General features: G+C 41.6%; 2 protein-coding genes across 2 annotated transcripts; both read left to right on the forward strand.

Moving 5' to 3' along the window:
• The first annotated feature begins 412 nt into the window (after positions 1 to 412).
• On the forward strand, positions 413 to 5,898 carry LOC120738927 (4-trimethylaminobutyraldehyde dehydrogenase). The gene is made up of 12 exons (XM_040040503.1): positions 413 to 535; positions 723 to 881; positions 1,412 to 1,557; positions 1,866 to 1,995; positions 2,086 to 2,220; positions 2,775 to 2,971; positions 4,225 to 4,365; positions 4,464 to 4,652; positions 4,777 to 4,864; positions 4,948 to 5,089; positions 5,285 to 5,397; positions 5,481 to 5,898. The coding sequence occupies exons 2-12, from the start codon at positions 740 to 742 to the stop codon at positions 5,573 to 5,575; spliced, it is 1,518 nt and encodes a 505-aa protein (XP_039896437.1). The 5' UTR covers positions 413 to 535; positions 723 to 739; the 3' UTR covers positions 5,576 to 5,898.
• Positions 5,899 to 8,100: 2,202 nt separating this feature from the next.
• Positions 8,101 to 16,991, forward strand: LOC120738926 (4-trimethylaminobutyraldehyde dehydrogenase-like). Its single transcript, XM_040040502.1, has 12 exons — positions 8,101 to 8,228; positions 8,437 to 8,595; positions 9,111 to 9,256; positions 11,445 to 11,574; positions 11,665 to 11,799; positions 12,496 to 12,692; positions 15,344 to 15,484; positions 15,580 to 15,768; positions 15,893 to 15,980; positions 16,064 to 16,205; positions 16,366 to 16,478; positions 16,562 to 16,991. The coding sequence occupies exons 2-12, from the start codon at positions 8,454 to 8,456 to the stop codon at positions 16,654 to 16,656; spliced, it is 1,518 nt and encodes a 505-aa protein (XP_039896436.1). The 5' UTR covers positions 8,101 to 8,228; positions 8,437 to 8,453; the 3' UTR covers positions 16,657 to 16,991.
• Positions 16,992 to 17,973: the final 982 nt, after the last annotated feature.

Genomic DNA, 17,973 nt, shown 5'->3' on the forward strand with positions numbered 1-17,973 from the left:
CAGTTTTGCACGGGTAAACTCCACACATGCTGTGGATACATTTCATGGTAGTATGAAACAAGCAAGATGCCACAATCTGGGCAGAAATTAAAGGAAAAGAGCAAAAACATCAAACATCAGTTCTTGCTCCTTTCATAAATTTGCTAACAAGTAGATAAATACATTAATGAAATTCTCAAAGTATTTTAAACACTTAAAAATAGTCTGAACAGTACTTTTATATAGAGCTTTTTAATCCTGCTCTGATTAACACAAATCTCTCATTTATAATGTCTTTGATTCTGCTGCTGGATATTTTAATCTTTGCACCCGTTACACTGCCAGTATTAACTAATAAATCGTCTTGTTTTAAAAACAGACCTGCATAAATTTTTACGGTTGTTTTTTGACCTCTACTCGGAGTGTGTAACAGAAGAAGCCGAACGGGGTGGGAGCATGGAGGAGATGAAGGAGGCGTGGTCTTCTGGCTGCTAAACGGGCGTGAAGGTGATTAGCGTCTGCCTTCATTTCCAGTCCTTCTGCGGGAGCATAAGCGGTAAAACTTCAGCTACTTTTACTTGTCTGCTATCATATTTAAAATCTGCGCGCGCTGCTTTTCTTGTGCAAGTTTAGCTAACTTAATGTCCGTGCTAGCTTCACGTTAGCAAAGGGAGCGACCAGTTTCGATCACTTGTCCTAAGTTGCACATCTGTTTTATAACTTTGCTACATAATTCCCTGCAGGCGCTTTGCATCTGGAAATGGCCCAGTCAACCCTCGACTCGATGCCCGGAGCCTCGACGGGGACCGTGGTTGTCACGGAGCCTCTGAACTTCTGGGGTGGAAAACGAGTGAAACCCAGGGAGGAGAAAAACGCTGAGCCCGTGTTTGAGCCTGCAACTGGTGAATATACTGCTCTTTAAAATCTGCTTTAGCCTTAGTGCTCCTGCTAAGGACACGTATTCTGGGGGAAAACAAGTGACGGTGGTTTAAAGGCCTGCGGTTTTTCTGAAATATATTTGAAACGCTCAGATTCTGCTCAGACTTCTGTTAAGTATTGTAACATAGACATTTTGCCTTAACTATGTGCAGACTAGTAGACAAACAAAGGGCTGTTTTTTTTCCCTTTACTTGATATTAGTATAAAGTTAACTGGATTTCATGCTTTCAGGTTATAAAGGTTAGGGTTATGCACAGTAATGACAGGCAGGCATAAACATTTCTGAAGATTAAACAATGCAAGGGTCTGTTTTACATTTTAATGTTGCACAAAGAAGATCACTACTGTTAGTGAGGGTGTTTTTACTGATTCAGGTTAAAAATGTCAATTGTTAGAAATTGAAAAGAGATTTGATACAAAAAAAAAAAAATAGAAAAAAAGAAAAATGCATGGTGTAGAGCTCTGTAACCTGGTGTTCTTCTGGTCTCTGCAGGCCGGGTCCTGTGTCAGATGGTGCCCTGTGGGGCTGAGGAGGTGGACGAAGCCATACAGAGTGCCTATGCCGCCTACCAGAAGTGGAGCAAGATGGCAGGCATGGAGAGGGCTCGGGTGATGTTGGAGGCTGCTCGCATTATCAGGGTGAGACGGTCAAGCTGTTGTGTAATAACCACCAGCAGTCCAGGAAACTGTCTAGTTCAGTGTTTGCGCAATATAAATTGGAGTTGACTGTTGGAAGCCTGCAATAAGACATTAGTTATTCATTAAAATGCACCCCTCCCTTCTCTGCTGGCCTACATTTGAACCAATTTAACCTTTTGTGTGTCTCTATTGTCTCTCGGTCATTGCATAATCTTAAAACAAGACATCTTGTTCCACAAAATTACTGATGAGTGTCAATTAAAATAGTTCCATGCTTTTTTTTCCCTTTATGCATGTTAAAAAAATAGGAAAGGAGGGAAAAAATTGCAAAGCTGGAAGTGATCAACAATGGGAAAACCATCACTGAGGCTCTGGTGGATATTGACATTGCCTGGCAGAGCATTGAGTACTATGCCGGCCTGGCTGGTACACTTGCGGGTGGGTGCACCAATGATTCTGTGTTTGTCAAAAGGTGCAAAAACCTCCGTTTGGTATTGTTTTTAACATTGTGCTGTCATTTTGGTGCAGGCCAGCACATCCAGCTCCCTGGAGGAGCATTTGCTTACACTAGACGGGAGCCACTTGGTGTGTGTGTGGGAATCGGTGCATGGAACTACCCTTTCCAGATTGCATCATGGAAGTCTGCTCCTGCTCTGGCGTGTGGTGAGTTTTATAACAGCATGTGTATCATCTGCTGTCAGTAATCTGCACAACAGAGGATTGCGACATATAGGAGAGCAGGGGACTGAAACAAGACAGACTAGAGAAGACATACTTTTTCATAGATGTGGGGGGGAGGGGGCAGAGACAGAACGGCAAATGTCCCTCTTTGTCTTAACAGAGAACAGGTTTATATCATATTTATAAAAAAAAGAAAAAGAAAAAAAAAACAGTAGGACATCCTCAGTGAGCAGTAATTGGTGAGGGTCCATTAACAAGAAGAGCCATCAGCTTCAACTTGCTGCGAGTGTGAGAGGCAAGAAAAGAGTGGAGAAAAACAAGAGTGAGAGAGACAAAAGCAAAAGATTGGCAGTTTAAAATGGGAAGAGCCTGCTAAAGATAATGTAGCAGAGCCACAGAGCCTCTGTCACATCACTGATGAACACTAGTCCTATCAATCCACCTGTTGTACAGCTTGTTCCTGTCTGTTTGTCTTGTTTCATGTGACCATTCACAAAGATAGCTTTGCAGGATTTAAATTTGGTTTGGGTTTTCAGGTAATGCCATGGTATATAAACCCTCTCCAATGACTCCGGTGACTGCTGTCATCCTGGCTGAGATCTACAAAGAGGCTGGGGTACCTGATGGGCTTTTCTGTGTGGTCCAAGGTGGAGCAGAGACCGGCAGCTTGCTCTGCCATCATCCAAAAGTCGCTAAAGTCTCTTTCACGGGGAGTGTTCCTACAGGCAAAAAGGTACAGACCAGTACAGCATTGTTTCCCACACATGGACTGTAGTTGGGCTGCCCAGATACACTGAACTATTATTATTATTATTAATATTATTAGTATTATATATTTTATTTCATTTATTTATGTTTTGTTTGTTTTTTTTCAACCAGGCTGTAAACTGAATTTAGTGCTGTGGACTTGGACATTCAAACATGGGAATTTAGGATGCTCCCTTTTGGACTCACTTATTGGGTATTTATACTCCTGTGGGGAAATCTACACCGTAACTATATTGGAACCACAAACCCCTCTAAAATCCTACAGTGCGACCTGATTTGTACCTCCCTAGAAATGTAGTGTTATGGAAATTTTAACAATAACCTGCAAACACCTCGGTGAGCATTAGTTGAAGTGAGTTTGATAACATATTTCAATATGAAGAGAACCACTCCAATCAAACACTAGGGTGATCTCTGAATTGTGGCCGCCGATGCAGATCTTCAAGTCTACAATGAACCTTCTGTGAAGGTGCAATAAAACTTCAGGCCCACTTGTGATAAGTTTCCACATGCATGCATACAATTGGTGTCAGGAGTTATCTTGCTATACTCACTTGCTATATTGCTTTACTAGCTATACCGCTATTGTGATTGGCCTGTTCAACAACTGTTGATTCCTCATGTGCATTTCAAGTTACAATTTTTGAACTTGTCAATGAGAGAATAACAATCATGATCTCAGTATAAGAAAGAAAAAAAGCATAGCATCCAATTTTATCAAATTCCTGGAACGAGAACTGAAGTTATAGGAACTGGCATGACGGAATGTACAAAGAAGTGAAACGATGTCAGTTACAAATATGTTTGCCCCTAAAGAGAAAACTGACTGCAGAGAGGCAGTGGGGACCCGGGAGGATAAAAGTACTGCATATAAAACACCAGGACGCAAACACACTGTAGTTAACACATAATGTACCTCAAACAAGCATTAATGCTGCAGGCTCTACAAAGATTTTCTGCAGAAATCTAAATCAGTCCTCATCCTTAAGTCTGCATTGGCTTCACTGTTCATCTTTCAGGATGTTGTATGAATTGGACAGACTCCGAGTACACCAACCTGGAGGTGACAACTCATGATCTCATGTTCTGCTCATGAGATCTCCCGCAGGGTGGAGGAGGGTCACTTTAACCAGCCTTAAAAATCTGCTGTTTTATTTTAAGCTAAAGGTGACTTTGTTATACAAGCCCACAGACCATGGCTGCTCTCTTTACTTTCAGGTCATGGAAATGTCTGCAAAGAGTGTGAAGCAGGTGACTCTGGAGCTTGGAGGGAAATCTCCTCTCATCATCTTCAAAGACTGCGAACTGGAGAATGCAGTGAAGGGGGCACTAATGGCAAATTTCCTGACACAGGGAGAGGTGAGTCTGTAACCGTTGTACTTTTGTGTACTGTGCAGCCTGATGCAAGACAGACTCTTGGAGGTTTTGGTGTATTAACTTTGTGCTGAAATATGCAGGTGTGCTGCAATGGGACCAGAGTGTTTGTGCAGCGGGAGATCATGCCACAGTTCCTAGAGGAGGTAGTCAAAAGGACCAAGGCCATCCCTGTTGGTGACCCCCTGCTCGAGAGCACCAGGATGGGAGCTCTGATCAGCAAACCACACCTGGAGAAAGTGCTGGGATTTGTCAGTCAGGCCAAGAAAGAGGTGCTTTTCATTAGAGGGAGTGAATTAGCTTTAATAGTTTGTGGTTTCTCAGTTAAGCACAAAGAATCTGTATTACTGTGGGTGTTCTTTAACGTAGCTCTTGTAATTATTTATTTATTTCTAGGGAGCCAGAGTGCTTTGTGGAGGAGATCCCTTTGTCCCCAGTGACCCCAAACTGAAAGGGGGGTATTTCATGTCACCATGCGTACTTGGTATGTCTAACACTTTGGTTAATGGTGGTACAGCACACGCACACTCAGCTTTGTTTTTTAACACACAAAGTCTCTCGACACAGATAACTGCAGAGACGACATGACCTGTGTGAAGGAGGAGATTTTTGGCCCTGTCATGTCAGTTTTGCCTTTTGACACGGAGGAAGAAGTGATCAAGAGAGCCAACAACACCACCTTTGGACTGGCCTCTGGGGTCTTCACCAGGTCAGTTTGTTGTGAGTCAGCAGTGTGGTGCAACTGTTGACGGCTTGCTGTTTTAAGATAATGAGTTTATTGCCTTCTGTTGGCTGTGGCTCAAGGTCTCCACAGTGCGGCCAATTCAGTGCACAGTAGCAATTTCAAGTTGCATACCGACTGCTTTTCTCTGTATAAAAGTCGGTTCTTTTCCTCCTCCTACAGGGACATTTCTCGAGCCCATCGCGTGGCTGAGAACCTGGAGGCAGGGACCTGCTTTATCAACAATTACAACATCAGCCCTGTAGAGGTGCCGTTTGGAGGATACAAGATGTCGGGTAAGATGCTGTCAGCTTTTCATGGTCTGGGTAAATGCTGCATTTGCTCAGTAAATTAACCAGTTCTCTCCTGATCCCTGCAGGCTTTGGCAGAGAGAACGGCCAGGTGACCATCGAGTACTACTCCCAGCTGAAGACTGTAGTGGTGGAAATGGGTGACGTCGAAAGCCTCTTCTAAAGTTTTACACCGCTGTGCCAGAACTGTGACTAGAGCTCTTCACTTCTCCCTTCTTACTGTGTTAGGCTGACACATAATTAATGCAGAATGTGTGGAACATGATGTAGGCAAGCATAGATGCAGAGCACTCCTTTTTTTTCTTCCCCCCCCCAAAGTATTCAGTACTTCATTATTACATCAGTAAGTGAAGGATAGCTGGATTTAAAAGTTGGGGTTTTCTGAGGAAACACAAGTGTGCAACGATGGAACCAGCATTAGAGGAAGACTTCTTTGTACTGTTGTTTGGACAGCTGCTCCTTTGTATCAAAATAAACTTGTAGAAGTAAATTCTTTTTCTTTGTTGCTTGTGAGGTGAATGCTATACTATGGTGGCCCTGAGATGCCAAACGGACTGCAACTTAAGAAAACACCAGCAATAAGAAAAACGGCTCTTTAGTCTTATACTGCGGCTCCGCGTGGTTTCGGGAAATAAATTAGAAGTATTTAGCTGAAGTGTATTTTATTTATGTTAGTTTTTTTTTAACTTGTATTTCCAAATTGGAAGATTATTGTGACATTGAAATATAAAAATAAAATTATATCTTATTATTTTGTTCATCGCTCAAAATAAGCGTCACACTCGCGGAAGCCGGTGTACCCGCCGAAACGTCGTGCTTTTATCGAGACTTTCAACCCCAGGTAGGCCAGTTATGGATCTTCGGATCCACATTATGTCAGCAGCTGTTCTCCACCGTGAACTATGTTTAAAAACAAACACCGCTCACGCCTCACAGATGACAGCTTACAGTCCTGCCCCGATTTGCAGACGCTGTGCACAAAGGTTCAGGAGCAGAAGTCCCATTGTAAAGATATCACGGCAGACCCGACGATGTTTCCATGAACATGCTTTTCAGCATCTCTTTATTGACCACTTTTCACACACGGTTGCTGTACGCATACAGCCGGCTGTAGCTTTTCAGCTCACAACCCGACACACACCAACACAACAGCATAGATGGCACAGACGTTAAGGCGGCGAGGCGTGATTGCGGGTGCCGCTCAGGTGCGTCCGCCTCCCCTGCAGCGGTGCTGCAGACCGCACCCGACCACACACATTAACCTGGTAAAATACATATTTAGGCAGTATTTTTCATCTTTTAGCAGCATAGTGCTTTTTTTCCAATTATTTTTTTAAAAGTCAGGTCAAGGCTCCAAAAGCCCAAAGGCGATATAAGGGTGCTACATGGATCATTTTAGTTCAGCTGGGTGTCTTTCCTTTTGTTATATTTCTTTACGAGTTCAAAATGTGTTAATTACATAAATAAAATGTAATTTTCTCTGTAGCACTTCATGGATTTCATAAGCAACACACCTTAGTTGTTCACACAAAGCAATAAAGGTAAAAAAAAACAATATATACAGTGTTATCTTCATTTTAGATGTCAAAAAGTATTTGCGGCTCCCAGCGTTTTATTTTGGGTGGAAACCGGGTCCAAATGGCTCTTTGGGTCTTAAAGGTTGCTGACCCTGGTGTAGGAGCCATATGAGTTGTTCCTTTTTTGACTAAGTGGGTTGGTTTAAATGGACTCGCTGTATTTGGTGCACGGGTGTGGGGCGTGTCTCATGAGTGTGGTAGATGATAAATGTGGTTGCACTCACCTGTTCACGGTACCTGATGTTGATGAGCAGAAAGGTATGGTGAGCATGAGGCAAAACCTTCTCTTGAGCGCAGCTCGTATTATTTTCATGTATTTGACTGTAACTTGATAGTTTATGTATATTTGTGCTCTAATTGATGCCATAGGCCAAGTTGTAATTTGGCATTGTAATTAGTAGTGATGGGCAGATGAAGCTTCATGAAGCACTGAAGCTTTCCATCCAATTGGTTCACCCCAGCGCAAAGCTTCTTGAAGCTTCATTTGCTCTAGTAGGACACCTACTGGACGTAAAAATATTAGTTGGCATGAATATGAAGAGTGTGGCCTTTTGCACACAGCCTGTAAATGTCAACAACAAAAGGAGTGTGTAAAACATCTATATTGTAGTGATGGCAGTATACTGTGTATATTTATACTGGCAGTATTGAAAATTATCATTTGGAAATGCTTAAAATGGAAATGATCATTTACTGTGAGGTGAGGTGTGGTTGGGGTGTGGACAGTGGTTGTGCTTTTGTAACGTTGAGGTATGGACAGCTACACACACTGTAAAATCTAATTAGTTCCCAGAACTCAAAAAAATTGAGGAAACTCGTTGCCTCAAAAAAAAAACTAAGTAAAGCTTACTTAAGATGACTGTTAGGACAACTTATACATTGCACGTCTGCAGTATTAAGAATGACTTGATATTTCTGACTGTACAATACTAATTGTTTACCTACTGACAAACATTTCAAGTTCAACTAAATGAAAAAACTCTTTGTGGTAACCTGAATATGATTAAAATAATTAATGCTCCTCTGTCTTATAGTGGACAGACTTTTTTGGGGCGGGGGGCGAGTTGCACCAAAAATTCTGCTGCTGGTTCTTTTAACACCTTGTGTTAAAAACCTTACTCAGCAGAAGTGAGTGAGTCAGCAGAAATACGGGGTGGTAGCATGAAGGAGGCGTGGTGTTCTGGCTGCTGAAATAGACGGTGAAGAGCCTTTTCCAGTCCTTCTGCGGGAGCATAAGCGGTAAAACTTCAGCTATTTTATTTGGTTGTTTTCATATTTAAAATGTGCACGCGCTGTTTTTTTTTCTTGTGCAACTTTAGTTAACTTAATGTCCGTGCTAGCTTCACGCTAGCAAAGGGAGCGACCAGTTTAGATCGCTTGTCCTGAGTTGCACATTGTTGCACATCTGTTTTCCAGCTTTGAAACATCCTTCCCTGTATCCCTGCAGGTTCTTTGCATCTGGAAATGGCCCAGTCAACCCTCGACTCGATGCCCGGAGCCTCGACGGGGACCGTGGTTGTCACGGAGCCTCTGAACTTCTGGGGTGGAAAACGAGTGAAACCCAGGGAGGAGAAAAACGCTGAGCCCGTTTTTGAGCCTGCAACTGGTGAATATACTGCTCTTTAAAATCTGCTTTAGCCTTAGTGCTCCTGCTAAGGACACGTATTCTGGGGGAAACAAGTGACGGTGGTTTAAAGGCCTGCGGTTTTTCTGAAATATATTTGAAACGCTCAGATTCTGCTCAGACTTCTGTTAACTATTGTAACATAGACATTTTGCCTTAACTATGTGCAGACTAGTAGACAAACAAAGGGCTGTTTTTTTTTCCCTTTACTTGATATTAGTATAAAGTTAACTGGATTTCATGCTTTCAGGTTATAAAGGTTAGGGATATGCACAGTAATGACAGGCAGGCATAAACATTTCTGAAGATTAAACAATGCAAGGGTCTGTTTTACATTTTAATGTTGCACAAAGAAGATCACTACTGTTAGTGAGGGTGTTTTTACCGATTCAGGTTAAAAATGTCAATTGTTAGAAATTGAAAAGAGATTCGATACAAAAAAAAGAAAAATGCATGGTGTAGAGCTCTGTAACCTGGTGTTCTTCTGGTCTCTGCAGGCCGGGTCCTGTGTCAGATGGTGCCCTGTGGGGCTGAGGAGGTGGACGAAGCCATACAGAGTGCCTATGCCGCCTACCAGAAGTGGAGCAAGATGGCAGGCATGGAGAGGGCTCGGGTGATGTTGGAGGCTGCTCGCATTATGAGGGTGAGGCAGCCAAGCTGTTGTGTAATAACCACCAGCAGTCCAGAAAACTGTCTGTTTCAGTGTTTGTGCAATATAAATTGGAGTTGACTTTTGGAAGCCTGCAATAAGACATTAGTTATTCATTAAAATGCACCCCTCCCTCCACTGCTGGCCTTGTTGCGTGTTACACATGCAGTGACCTGCAGTAAAACGGGACTCCTTTCAACCATACATAGCACAAACATTCACATTGGGAAGACAGGTCAGAGAGAGGTAGAATGTAAGAGAAACAAAGAGAAATACCCAACATCAGGGACAAGAGGAGAAAAAAAAAGATCTCTGCTCAAGAAGATTTTATTTATTTAAATTAATGATTTATTTATTGATTAGCATTCAAATATCTCAGTGAATGCAGAATAAAGATTACCACAAAGCACGAGACAAGGCTAATCAAAAGGTATTGGCTGAAGCATATGCTTATTACGCCAACACTTTTAACAAAAGATCTTTTAGCATGCAGCTCATGTACATAGGGCTGAAAGCAAAGAATAAAACAAAACAAACAAACAAAAAACAAAACAGACTTTGCACCTTAGATGAGTAACTACATTAAATTAAATTTCATTAAAATAATCAAAGCAAAACAACCAAGGGTTTCAGCATTATTATTTTTGCTCTTTTCATTGTTCTTTATATTTTTCTAATACTCTATTTTTAAACATGTTTTTAAACAAGGAAAACAGAAACACATCTCTGCTTTGTTTGTCCTTCTCTTTTTCTTTTTAAAGAAATCTGTTCCCCTTAAGTCATATTGACTCTGACTTTAAACAGCTTCTGAGTACTGCGGCAAAGCAAGTTATTTTGTGCTTTATACATTATCTGTGCCATTTTATATTCAACTAAATCTTAAAAATTCAGGGTATTCAGATTAATAAACAAAATGTTAGTTGGTTCTATATAGTTTGATTGATTTATAATTCTTATAGCTCTTTTTTTGTAACTTGAAAATAGGAAGAGTATTTGTTTTATATGCATTGTCCCCATATCTCCAGACAGTAAGTCATATATGGAAGCAACAGAGTACAATAAAGTGTGTATAATGATTTCTTGTTCAGGACATGCTTTGTTTTGGAGAGAATAGCAATGGTTTTTGACATTTTTGTTTTCACATGGTTTATATGTGACTTCCAGCTAAGCTTATCATCAATTATCACTCCAAGAAATTTATTTTCATGTGCTTTCAATTTCAATTCCATTAATCCTGATTTTAGATACATTTTTCATTTGTCTAGTGCCAAAAATAATACATTTTGTTTATATTTAATGATAACTTATTTATATCAATACAGTTTTTTTAATATATTTAACTCCTTTTCCACTGTAGTCAGAAGCTGTTCTAGGTTTTTACCTGAGCAATACAGAGTGGTATCATCAACAAACAATACACATTACAGAGAGATAGATATATATATAAAGAATAATTTAGGGCCCAGCACAGAGCCCTGAGGAACGCCATAAGTTACCGTCAACTGATTAGATTTTACATTATTGATTTCGACATATTGAAATCTGTCATCCAGGTAACTTTTCATCCACTTGTATGACATCCCTCTTATACCATATCTCTCTAGTTTATTCATTAATATAGAATGATCAATTGTGCTTAGGCTGCTGCCCCCGCAACCCGGCCCCGGATAAAGCAGATGAAGATGGATGGATGATCAATTGTATCAAACACCTTTTTTAAGTCTATAAAAACGCCAACAGTATATTCCTTATGATCTATTGCAGTAGATATCCCTTATAAGTTCCATCACTGCCATCCAAGTGGACCTTTTCGCTCTAAAGCCATATTGGTTATTACTTAGGAGATTATGCTTCTCAATATATTTATCAAGTCTATTAACAAATAACTTTTCTAAAATTTTAGAGAACTGTGGGAGTAGTGATATTGGCCTGTAATTGGTAAATTGACATCTCTCTCTCCTTTTTATGGATTGAAATAATGTTTGCTATTTTCATTTTTGAGGGAAACCACTAGCTGGCCCCGGGCAGCCACATTTGGATCAATTTAACCTTTTTTGTGTCTATGCAATGACAAAGAGACAATACAATCTTAAAACAAAACATCTTGTTCCACATAATTACTGAAGAGCTTCAATTAAAATAGTTCTTTTTTTTTCCCTTTATGCGTATTTTGAAAAAATAGGAAAGGAGGGAAAAACTTGCAAAGCTGGAAGTGATCAACAATGGGAAAACAATCACTGAGGCTCTGGGAAATATAGACTTTTCCTGGAAGAGCATTGAGTACTATGCCGGCCTGGCTGGTACACTTGCGGGTGGGTGCACCAATGCTTCTGTGTTTATCAAAAGTTGCAAAAACCTCCATTTGGTATTGTTTTTAACATTGTGCTGTCATTTTGGTGCAGGCCAGCACATCCAGCTCCCTGGAGGAGCATTTGCTTACACTAGACGGGAGCCACTTGGTGTGTGTGTGGGAATCGGTGCATGGAACTTCCCTATCCTGCTTGCAACATTGAAGTCTGCTCCTGCTCTGGCGTGTGGTGAGTTTTATAATAGCATGTGTATCATCTGTTGTCAGTAATCTGCACAACAGAGGATTGCGACATATAGGAGAGCAGGGGACTGAAACAAGACAGACTAGAGAAGACATACTCTTTCGTAGATGTGTGGGGGAGGGGGCAGAGACAAAACAACAAATGTCCGTCTTTGTCTGTGTCTTTTTGTTAAAATATGCACATTTGAAAAACTAGTTCTTTTGCATGTGCTTAGCTTGAATAGCTTAACAGGGAACAAGTTTATATATCATATTTTAAAAAAACAGTAAGACATCCTCAGTGAGCAGTACTTGGTGAGGGTCTGTTAACAAGAAGAGCCGTCCAACACAACCAGGAAGGGACAGCAGTCAGCTGCAACTTAGTGTGAGTGTGAGAGGCAAGAAAAGAGTGGAGAAAAACAAGTGTAGAGAGAGAAAAGCAATAGATTGGAAGTTTAAAATAGGAAGAGCCTGCTAAAAATAATGCAGCAGAGCCACAGAGCCTCTGTCACATCACTGATGAACATGTTATTCTTTTAAAACATTACTTTTGGCCTGTTTAATACTGGATTCTACCACACGTTCCTATCAATCAGCCTGTTGTACGGTTTGTTTCTATCTGTTCGTCTTGTCTCGTGACCATTCACAAAGATGGCTCTGCAGGCCTTAACTTGCAGGATTTAATTGTGGTTGTGTTTTTTAGGTAATGCCATGGTATATAAACCCTCTCCAATGGCTCCGGTGACTGCTGTCATCCTGGCTGAGATCTACAAAGAGGCTGGGGTACCTGATGGGCTTTTCTGTGTGGTCCAAGGTGGAGCAGAGACCGGCAGCTTGCTCTGCCATCATCCAAAAGTCGCTAAAGTCTCTTTCACGGGGAGTGTTCCTACAGGCAAAAAGGTACAGACCAGTACAGCATTGTTTCCCACACATGGACTGTAATTGGGCTGCCCAGATACACTGATGACCTTCAAAGTAAATTTTGTTCTTTGTTTTGTTTTTTGACCTGTCCAATATTGGAGTGGGATCTGTTTACTAATATAGAATATTTTAGTTTAGAACATAGATGCACATAGGCACTGTGATGTCTCCATGTTAAGCATTAGCATTTTGTCTGCTGCTGTGATGTTTTGTTTTAAGACAGAAGTCAAGCAGGTAGAATGCAGTTAGCAAGCTGCCAAAACTGAAACGGTTTAAGAAGAATTATTGACTTCTTTATTCTTCTTCTTCTCATTATTATTTTCAACCAGGCTGTAAACTGAATTTAGTGCTGTGGACTTGGACATTAAAGATGGGAATGTAGGGTTATTGGTTCACTTTTGGAGTCACGTATTGGGGTATTTATACTCCTGTGGGACACAGCCCTGACCTACTGTGATTCGCCTGTTTAGCAACTGTTGATTCCTCATGTGCATTTCTAGTTGCGATTTTTGAACTTGTCAATAAAAGAATAACAGTCATCATCTCAGTATGAGAAAGGAAAAAAACATAGCATCAAATTTCAGCAAATTCCTGGAATGAGAACTGAAGTTATAGGAACTGGCGTGAGGGAAAGTACAAAGAAGTGAAACGATGTCAGTTACAAATATGTTTGCCCCTAAAGAGAAAACTGACTGCAGAGAGTCAGTGGGAACGCGGGAGGATAAAAGAGTCCCAGTGTTTTGTTTCAGTCAACTGGTTCAGCATATAAAACACCAGGATGCAAACACACTGTAGTTAACACATAATGTACCTCAAACAAGCATTAATGCTGCAGGCTCTAAGATTTTCAACTGTGAGAGACAGAATGTGAAAAAAAAAATCCATGAATTCACATGGTAGGATTTGTAAAGAATTTATTCGTAAATTAGGGTGGAAAATAAGTATTTGGTCACCTCAAACAAGGAAAATCTCTGGCTCTCACAGACCTGTAACGTCTTCTGTAAGAAGCTTTTCTGTCCCCCACTCGTTACCTGTATGAATGGCACCTGTTTGAACTCATCATCTGTATAAAAGACACCTGTCCACAGCCTCAAACAGTCAGACTCCAAACTCCGCCATGGCCAAGACCAAAGAGCTTTCGAAGGACACCAGGAAAAGTATTGTAGACCTGCACCAGACTGGGAAGAGTGAATCTACAATAGGCAAGCAGCTTTGTGTGAAAAAAATCAACTGTGGGAGCAATCATCAGAAAATGGAAGACATACAAGACCACTGATAATCTCCCTCGATCTGGGGCTCCACGCAAGATCTCATCCCGTGGGGTCAAAATGATCATGAGAACGGTGAGCAAAGATCCCAGAACCACACGGGGGGACCTGGTGAATGACCTGCAGAGAGCTGGGACCAAAGTAACAAAGGTCACCATCAGTAACACACTACAACGGCAGGGAATCAAATCCCGCAGTGCCAGACGTGTTCCGCTGCTGAAGCCAGTGCATGTCCAGGCCCGTCTGAAGTTTGCCAGAGAGCACATGGATGATACAGCAGAGGATTGGGAGAATGTCATGTGGTCAGATGAAACCAAAGTAGAACTTTTTGGTATAAACTCAACTCGTCGTGTTTGGAGGAAGACGAATACTGAGTTGCATCCCAAGAACACCATACCTACTGTGAAGCATGGGGGTGGAAACATCATGCTATGGGGCTGTTTTTCTGCCAAGGGGACAGGACGACTGATCCGTGTTAAGGACAGAATGAATGGGGCCATGTATCGTGAGATTTTGAGCCAAAACCTCCTTCCATCAGTGAGAACTTTGAAGATGAAACGAGGCTGGGTCTTCCAACATGACAATGATCCAAAACACACCGCCCGGGCAACAAAGGAGTGGCTCCGTAAGAAGCATTTGAAAGTCCTGGAGTGGCCTAGCCAGTCTCCAGACCTCAACCCCATAGAAAATCTGTGGCGGGAGTTGAAAGTCCGTGTTGCTCGGCGACAGCCCCAAAACATCACTGCTCTCGAGAAGATCTGCATGGAGGAATGGGCCAAAATACCAGCTACTGTGTGTGCAAACCTGGTAAAGACCTATAGTAAACGTTTGACCTCTGTTATTGCCAACAAAGGTTATGTTACAAAGTATTGAGTTGTATTTTTGTTATTGACCAAATACTTATTTTCCACCCTAATTCACGAATAAATTCTTTACAAATCCTACCATGTGGATTCATGGATTTTTTTTTTTTTTTTCACATTCTGTCTCTCACAGTTGAAGTGCACCTCTGGTGCAAATTACTGACCTCTGTCATCATTTTAAGTGGGGGAACTTGCACAATCGGTGGCTGACTAAATACTTTTTTGCCTCACTGTAAATCAGTCCTCATCCTTAAGTCTGCATTGGCTTCACTGTTAATCTTTCAGGATGTTGTATGAATTGGACATACTCAGAGTACACCAACCTGGAGGTGACAACAGTAGCCCTTGTTCGGCTCATGAGATCTCCCGCAGGGTGGAGGAGGGTCACCCTAACCAGCCTTAAAAATCTGCTTTTTTTTTTTTTTTTTTTTTTTTTTTTAAGCTAAAGGTGACTTTGTTATACAAGCCCACAGACCATGGCTGCTCTCTTTACTTTCAGGTCATGGAAATGTCTGCAAAGAGTGTGAAGCAGGTGACTCTGGAGCTTGGAGGGAAATCTCCTCTCATCATCTTCAAAGACTGCGAACTGGAGAATGCAGTGAAGGGGGCACTAATGGCAAATTTCCTGACACAGGGACAGGTGAGTCTGTACGTTGTACTTTTGTGTACTGTGCAGCCTGATGCAAGACAGACTCTTGGAGGTTTTGGTGTATTAACTTGTGTTGAAATATGCAGGTGTGCTGCAATGGGACCAGAGTGTTTGTGCAGCGGGAGATCATGCCACAGTTCCTAGAGGAGGTAGTCAAAAGGACCAAGGCCATCCCTGTTGGTGACCCCCTGCTCGAGAGCACCAGGATGGGAGCTCTGATCAGCAAACCACAGCTGGAGAAAGTGCTGGGATTTGTCAGTCAGGCCAAGAAAGAGGTGCTTTTCATTAGAGGGAGTGAATTAGCTTTAATAGTTTGTGGTTTCTCAGTTAAGCACAAAGAATCTGTATTACTGTGGGTGTTCTTTAACGTAGCTCTTGTAATTATTTATTTATTTCTAGGGAGCCAGAGTGCTTTGTGGAGGAGATCCCTTTGTCCCCAGTGACCCCAAACTGAAAGGGGGGTATTTCATGTCACCATGCGTACTTGGTATGTCTAACACTTTGGTTAATGGTGGTACAGCACACGCACACTCAGCTTTGTTTTTTAACACACAAAGTCTCTCGACACAGATAACTGCAGAGACGACATGACCTGTGTGAAGGAGGAGATTTTTGGCCCTGTCATGTCAGTTTTGCCTTTTGACACGGAGGAAGAAGTGATCAAGAGAGCCAACAACACCACCTTTGGACTGGCCTCTGGGGTCTTCACCAGGTCAGTTTGTTGTGAGTCAGCAGTGTGGTGCAACTGTTGACGGCTTGCTGTTTTAAGATAATGAGTTTATTGCCTTCTGTTGGCTGTGGCTCAAGGTCTCCACAGTGCGGCCAATTCACTGCACTCTGTATAAAAGTCGGTTCTTTTCCTCCTCCTACAGGGACATTTCTCGAGCCCATCGCGTGGCTGCGAGTATGGAGGCAGGGACCTGCTTTATCAACAATTACAACATCAGCCCTGTAGAGTTGCCGTTTGGAGGATACAAGATGTCGGGTAAGATGCTGTCAGCTTTTCATGGTCTGGGTAAATGCTGCATTTGCTCAGTAAATTAACCAGTTCTCTCCTGATCCCTGCAGGCTTTGGCAGAGAGAACGGCCAGGTGACCATCGAGTACTACTCCCAGCTGAAGACTGTAGTGGTGGAAATGGGTGACGTCGAAAGCCTCTTCTAAAGTTTTACACCGCTGTGCCAGAACTGTGACTAGAGCTCTTCACTTCTCCCTTCTTACTGTGTTAGGCTAACACATAATTAATGCAGAATGTGTGGAACATGATGTAGACAAGCATAGATGTAGAGCACTTTTTTCCCCCCCCAGTATTCAGTACTTCATTATTATATCAGTAAGTGAAGGATAGCTGGATTTAAAAGTTGGGGTTTTCTGAATAAACACGCAAGTGTGCAACATTGAAGTAATCGGAAGAAAATTTCTGCCTAACAGCTGTCACATTTATGTACTGTTGTTTGGACAGCTGCTTCTTTGTATCAAAATAAACTTGTAGAAGCAAATTCTTTTTCTTTGTTGCTTGTGAGTTGAACTGTATGAATATGCTATACTGAAATCACTTCAACAGTCACTTCAAGGTGCTTTATAATGCAAGGTAAAGACTACAATATTAGACAGAAAATGCCAACAATCAGGGATCCCCCCCTGTGGGCGAGATGAAGAGCTTCCTTTTAACAGGGAGAGACCTCCATCAGAACCAGGCCTGTGGAAGAGCAGCCATCTGCCTCAACTGGAAAGATCAAAGGACAGCAGACCAGCGGATGAAGTTAATAACATACAATACATGAGTGAAAAGAGCTGAGTGGAGAAAAAATATTTAAAATAATTTGTTAAATAAGTTTAATATGGGAAGTCACTCAGCAAGCGTGGTCTAGTGCTGGGTCACCTGACCAAGCTCTAACTTTGAGTTATAAAAACTTTCAAGGCCAAATTCAAAAGTAGAGAGGGCGCCAAGACTATTGTATTGACATAATATAATAAAAATGTACTTTTATTACTATATGTGAGGAGAAGGATTTTAAGTTCCGCATTTAACGGAGTCAGTAAAGAGTTGATATTATGGGAGAAATATGATCTCTCTTTTCCCTTCCTGGTACCTGGAAAATGGTACTATTAATTGACATTTTAGTTATTCTGTAACTGATGTTATTATTGTTGATAATACTAATTAGCAGGTAGAATGAGGATTTTGGTGGTTTACAACCACAAACTTTGACAGCGCATTTGATATTATATGCTACCAGGTGCTTTCTAAAATTGCAGATCATTCACTCATAATGGTCTGCAATTCGTATGTGTTGTGCTTCATGTTGAAGCAAACTGAAGGTCCTGGTTTCTTTCTGCGTGCTCACGCTTCCTCCCAGAAGCATGCATGTTAGGTTAACTGTTGTGTCTGTGTATCTGAATGATTGTCTCGTGACAACAGGGTTCATATTGTTAAACAATAACTGCTTTACTGATAAGGCAGCAGCACCATGTTGTAGT

This window comes from Simochromis diagramma, unplaced genomic scaffold, assembly GCF_900408965.1.
Source record: "Simochromis diagramma unplaced genomic scaffold, fSimDia1.1 OVJJ01000026.1, whole genome shotgun sequence".
Lineage (NCBI taxonomy): Eukaryota > Metazoa > Chordata > Actinopteri > Cichliformes > Cichlidae > Simochromis > Simochromis diagramma.

What these genes read in the sequence shown, in the direction of transcription:
- LOC120738927 (XM_040040503.1), top strand. Translation starts at nt 740, where the DNA reads ATGGCCCAGTCAACCCTCGACTCGATGCCCGGAGCCTCGACGGGGACC. An exon ending in GTGTTCCTACAGGCAAAAAG is followed by an intron (nt 2,972 to 4,224) that starts GTACAGACCAGT and finishes CTTTACTTTCAG; the next exon opens with GTCATGGAAATGTCTGCAAA. An exon ending in TGGAGGATACAAGATGTCGG is followed by an intron (nt 5,398 to 5,480) that starts GTAAGATGCTGT and finishes TGATCCCTGCAG; the next exon opens with GCTTTGGCAGAGAGAACGGC.
- LOC120738926 (XM_040040502.1), top strand. Translation starts at nt 8,454, where the DNA reads ATGGCCCAGTCAACCCTCGACTCGATGCCCGGAGCCTCGACGGGGACC. An exon ending in ATTTCCTGACACAGGGACAG is followed by an intron (nt 15,485 to 15,579) that starts GTGAGTCTGTAC and finishes TGAAATATGCAG; the next exon opens with GTGTGCTGCAATGGGACCAG. An exon ending in TCAGTCAGGCCAAGAAAGAG is followed by an intron (nt 15,769 to 15,892) that starts GTGCTTTTCATT and finishes ATTTATTTCTAG; the next exon opens with GGAGCCAGAGTGCTTTGTGG.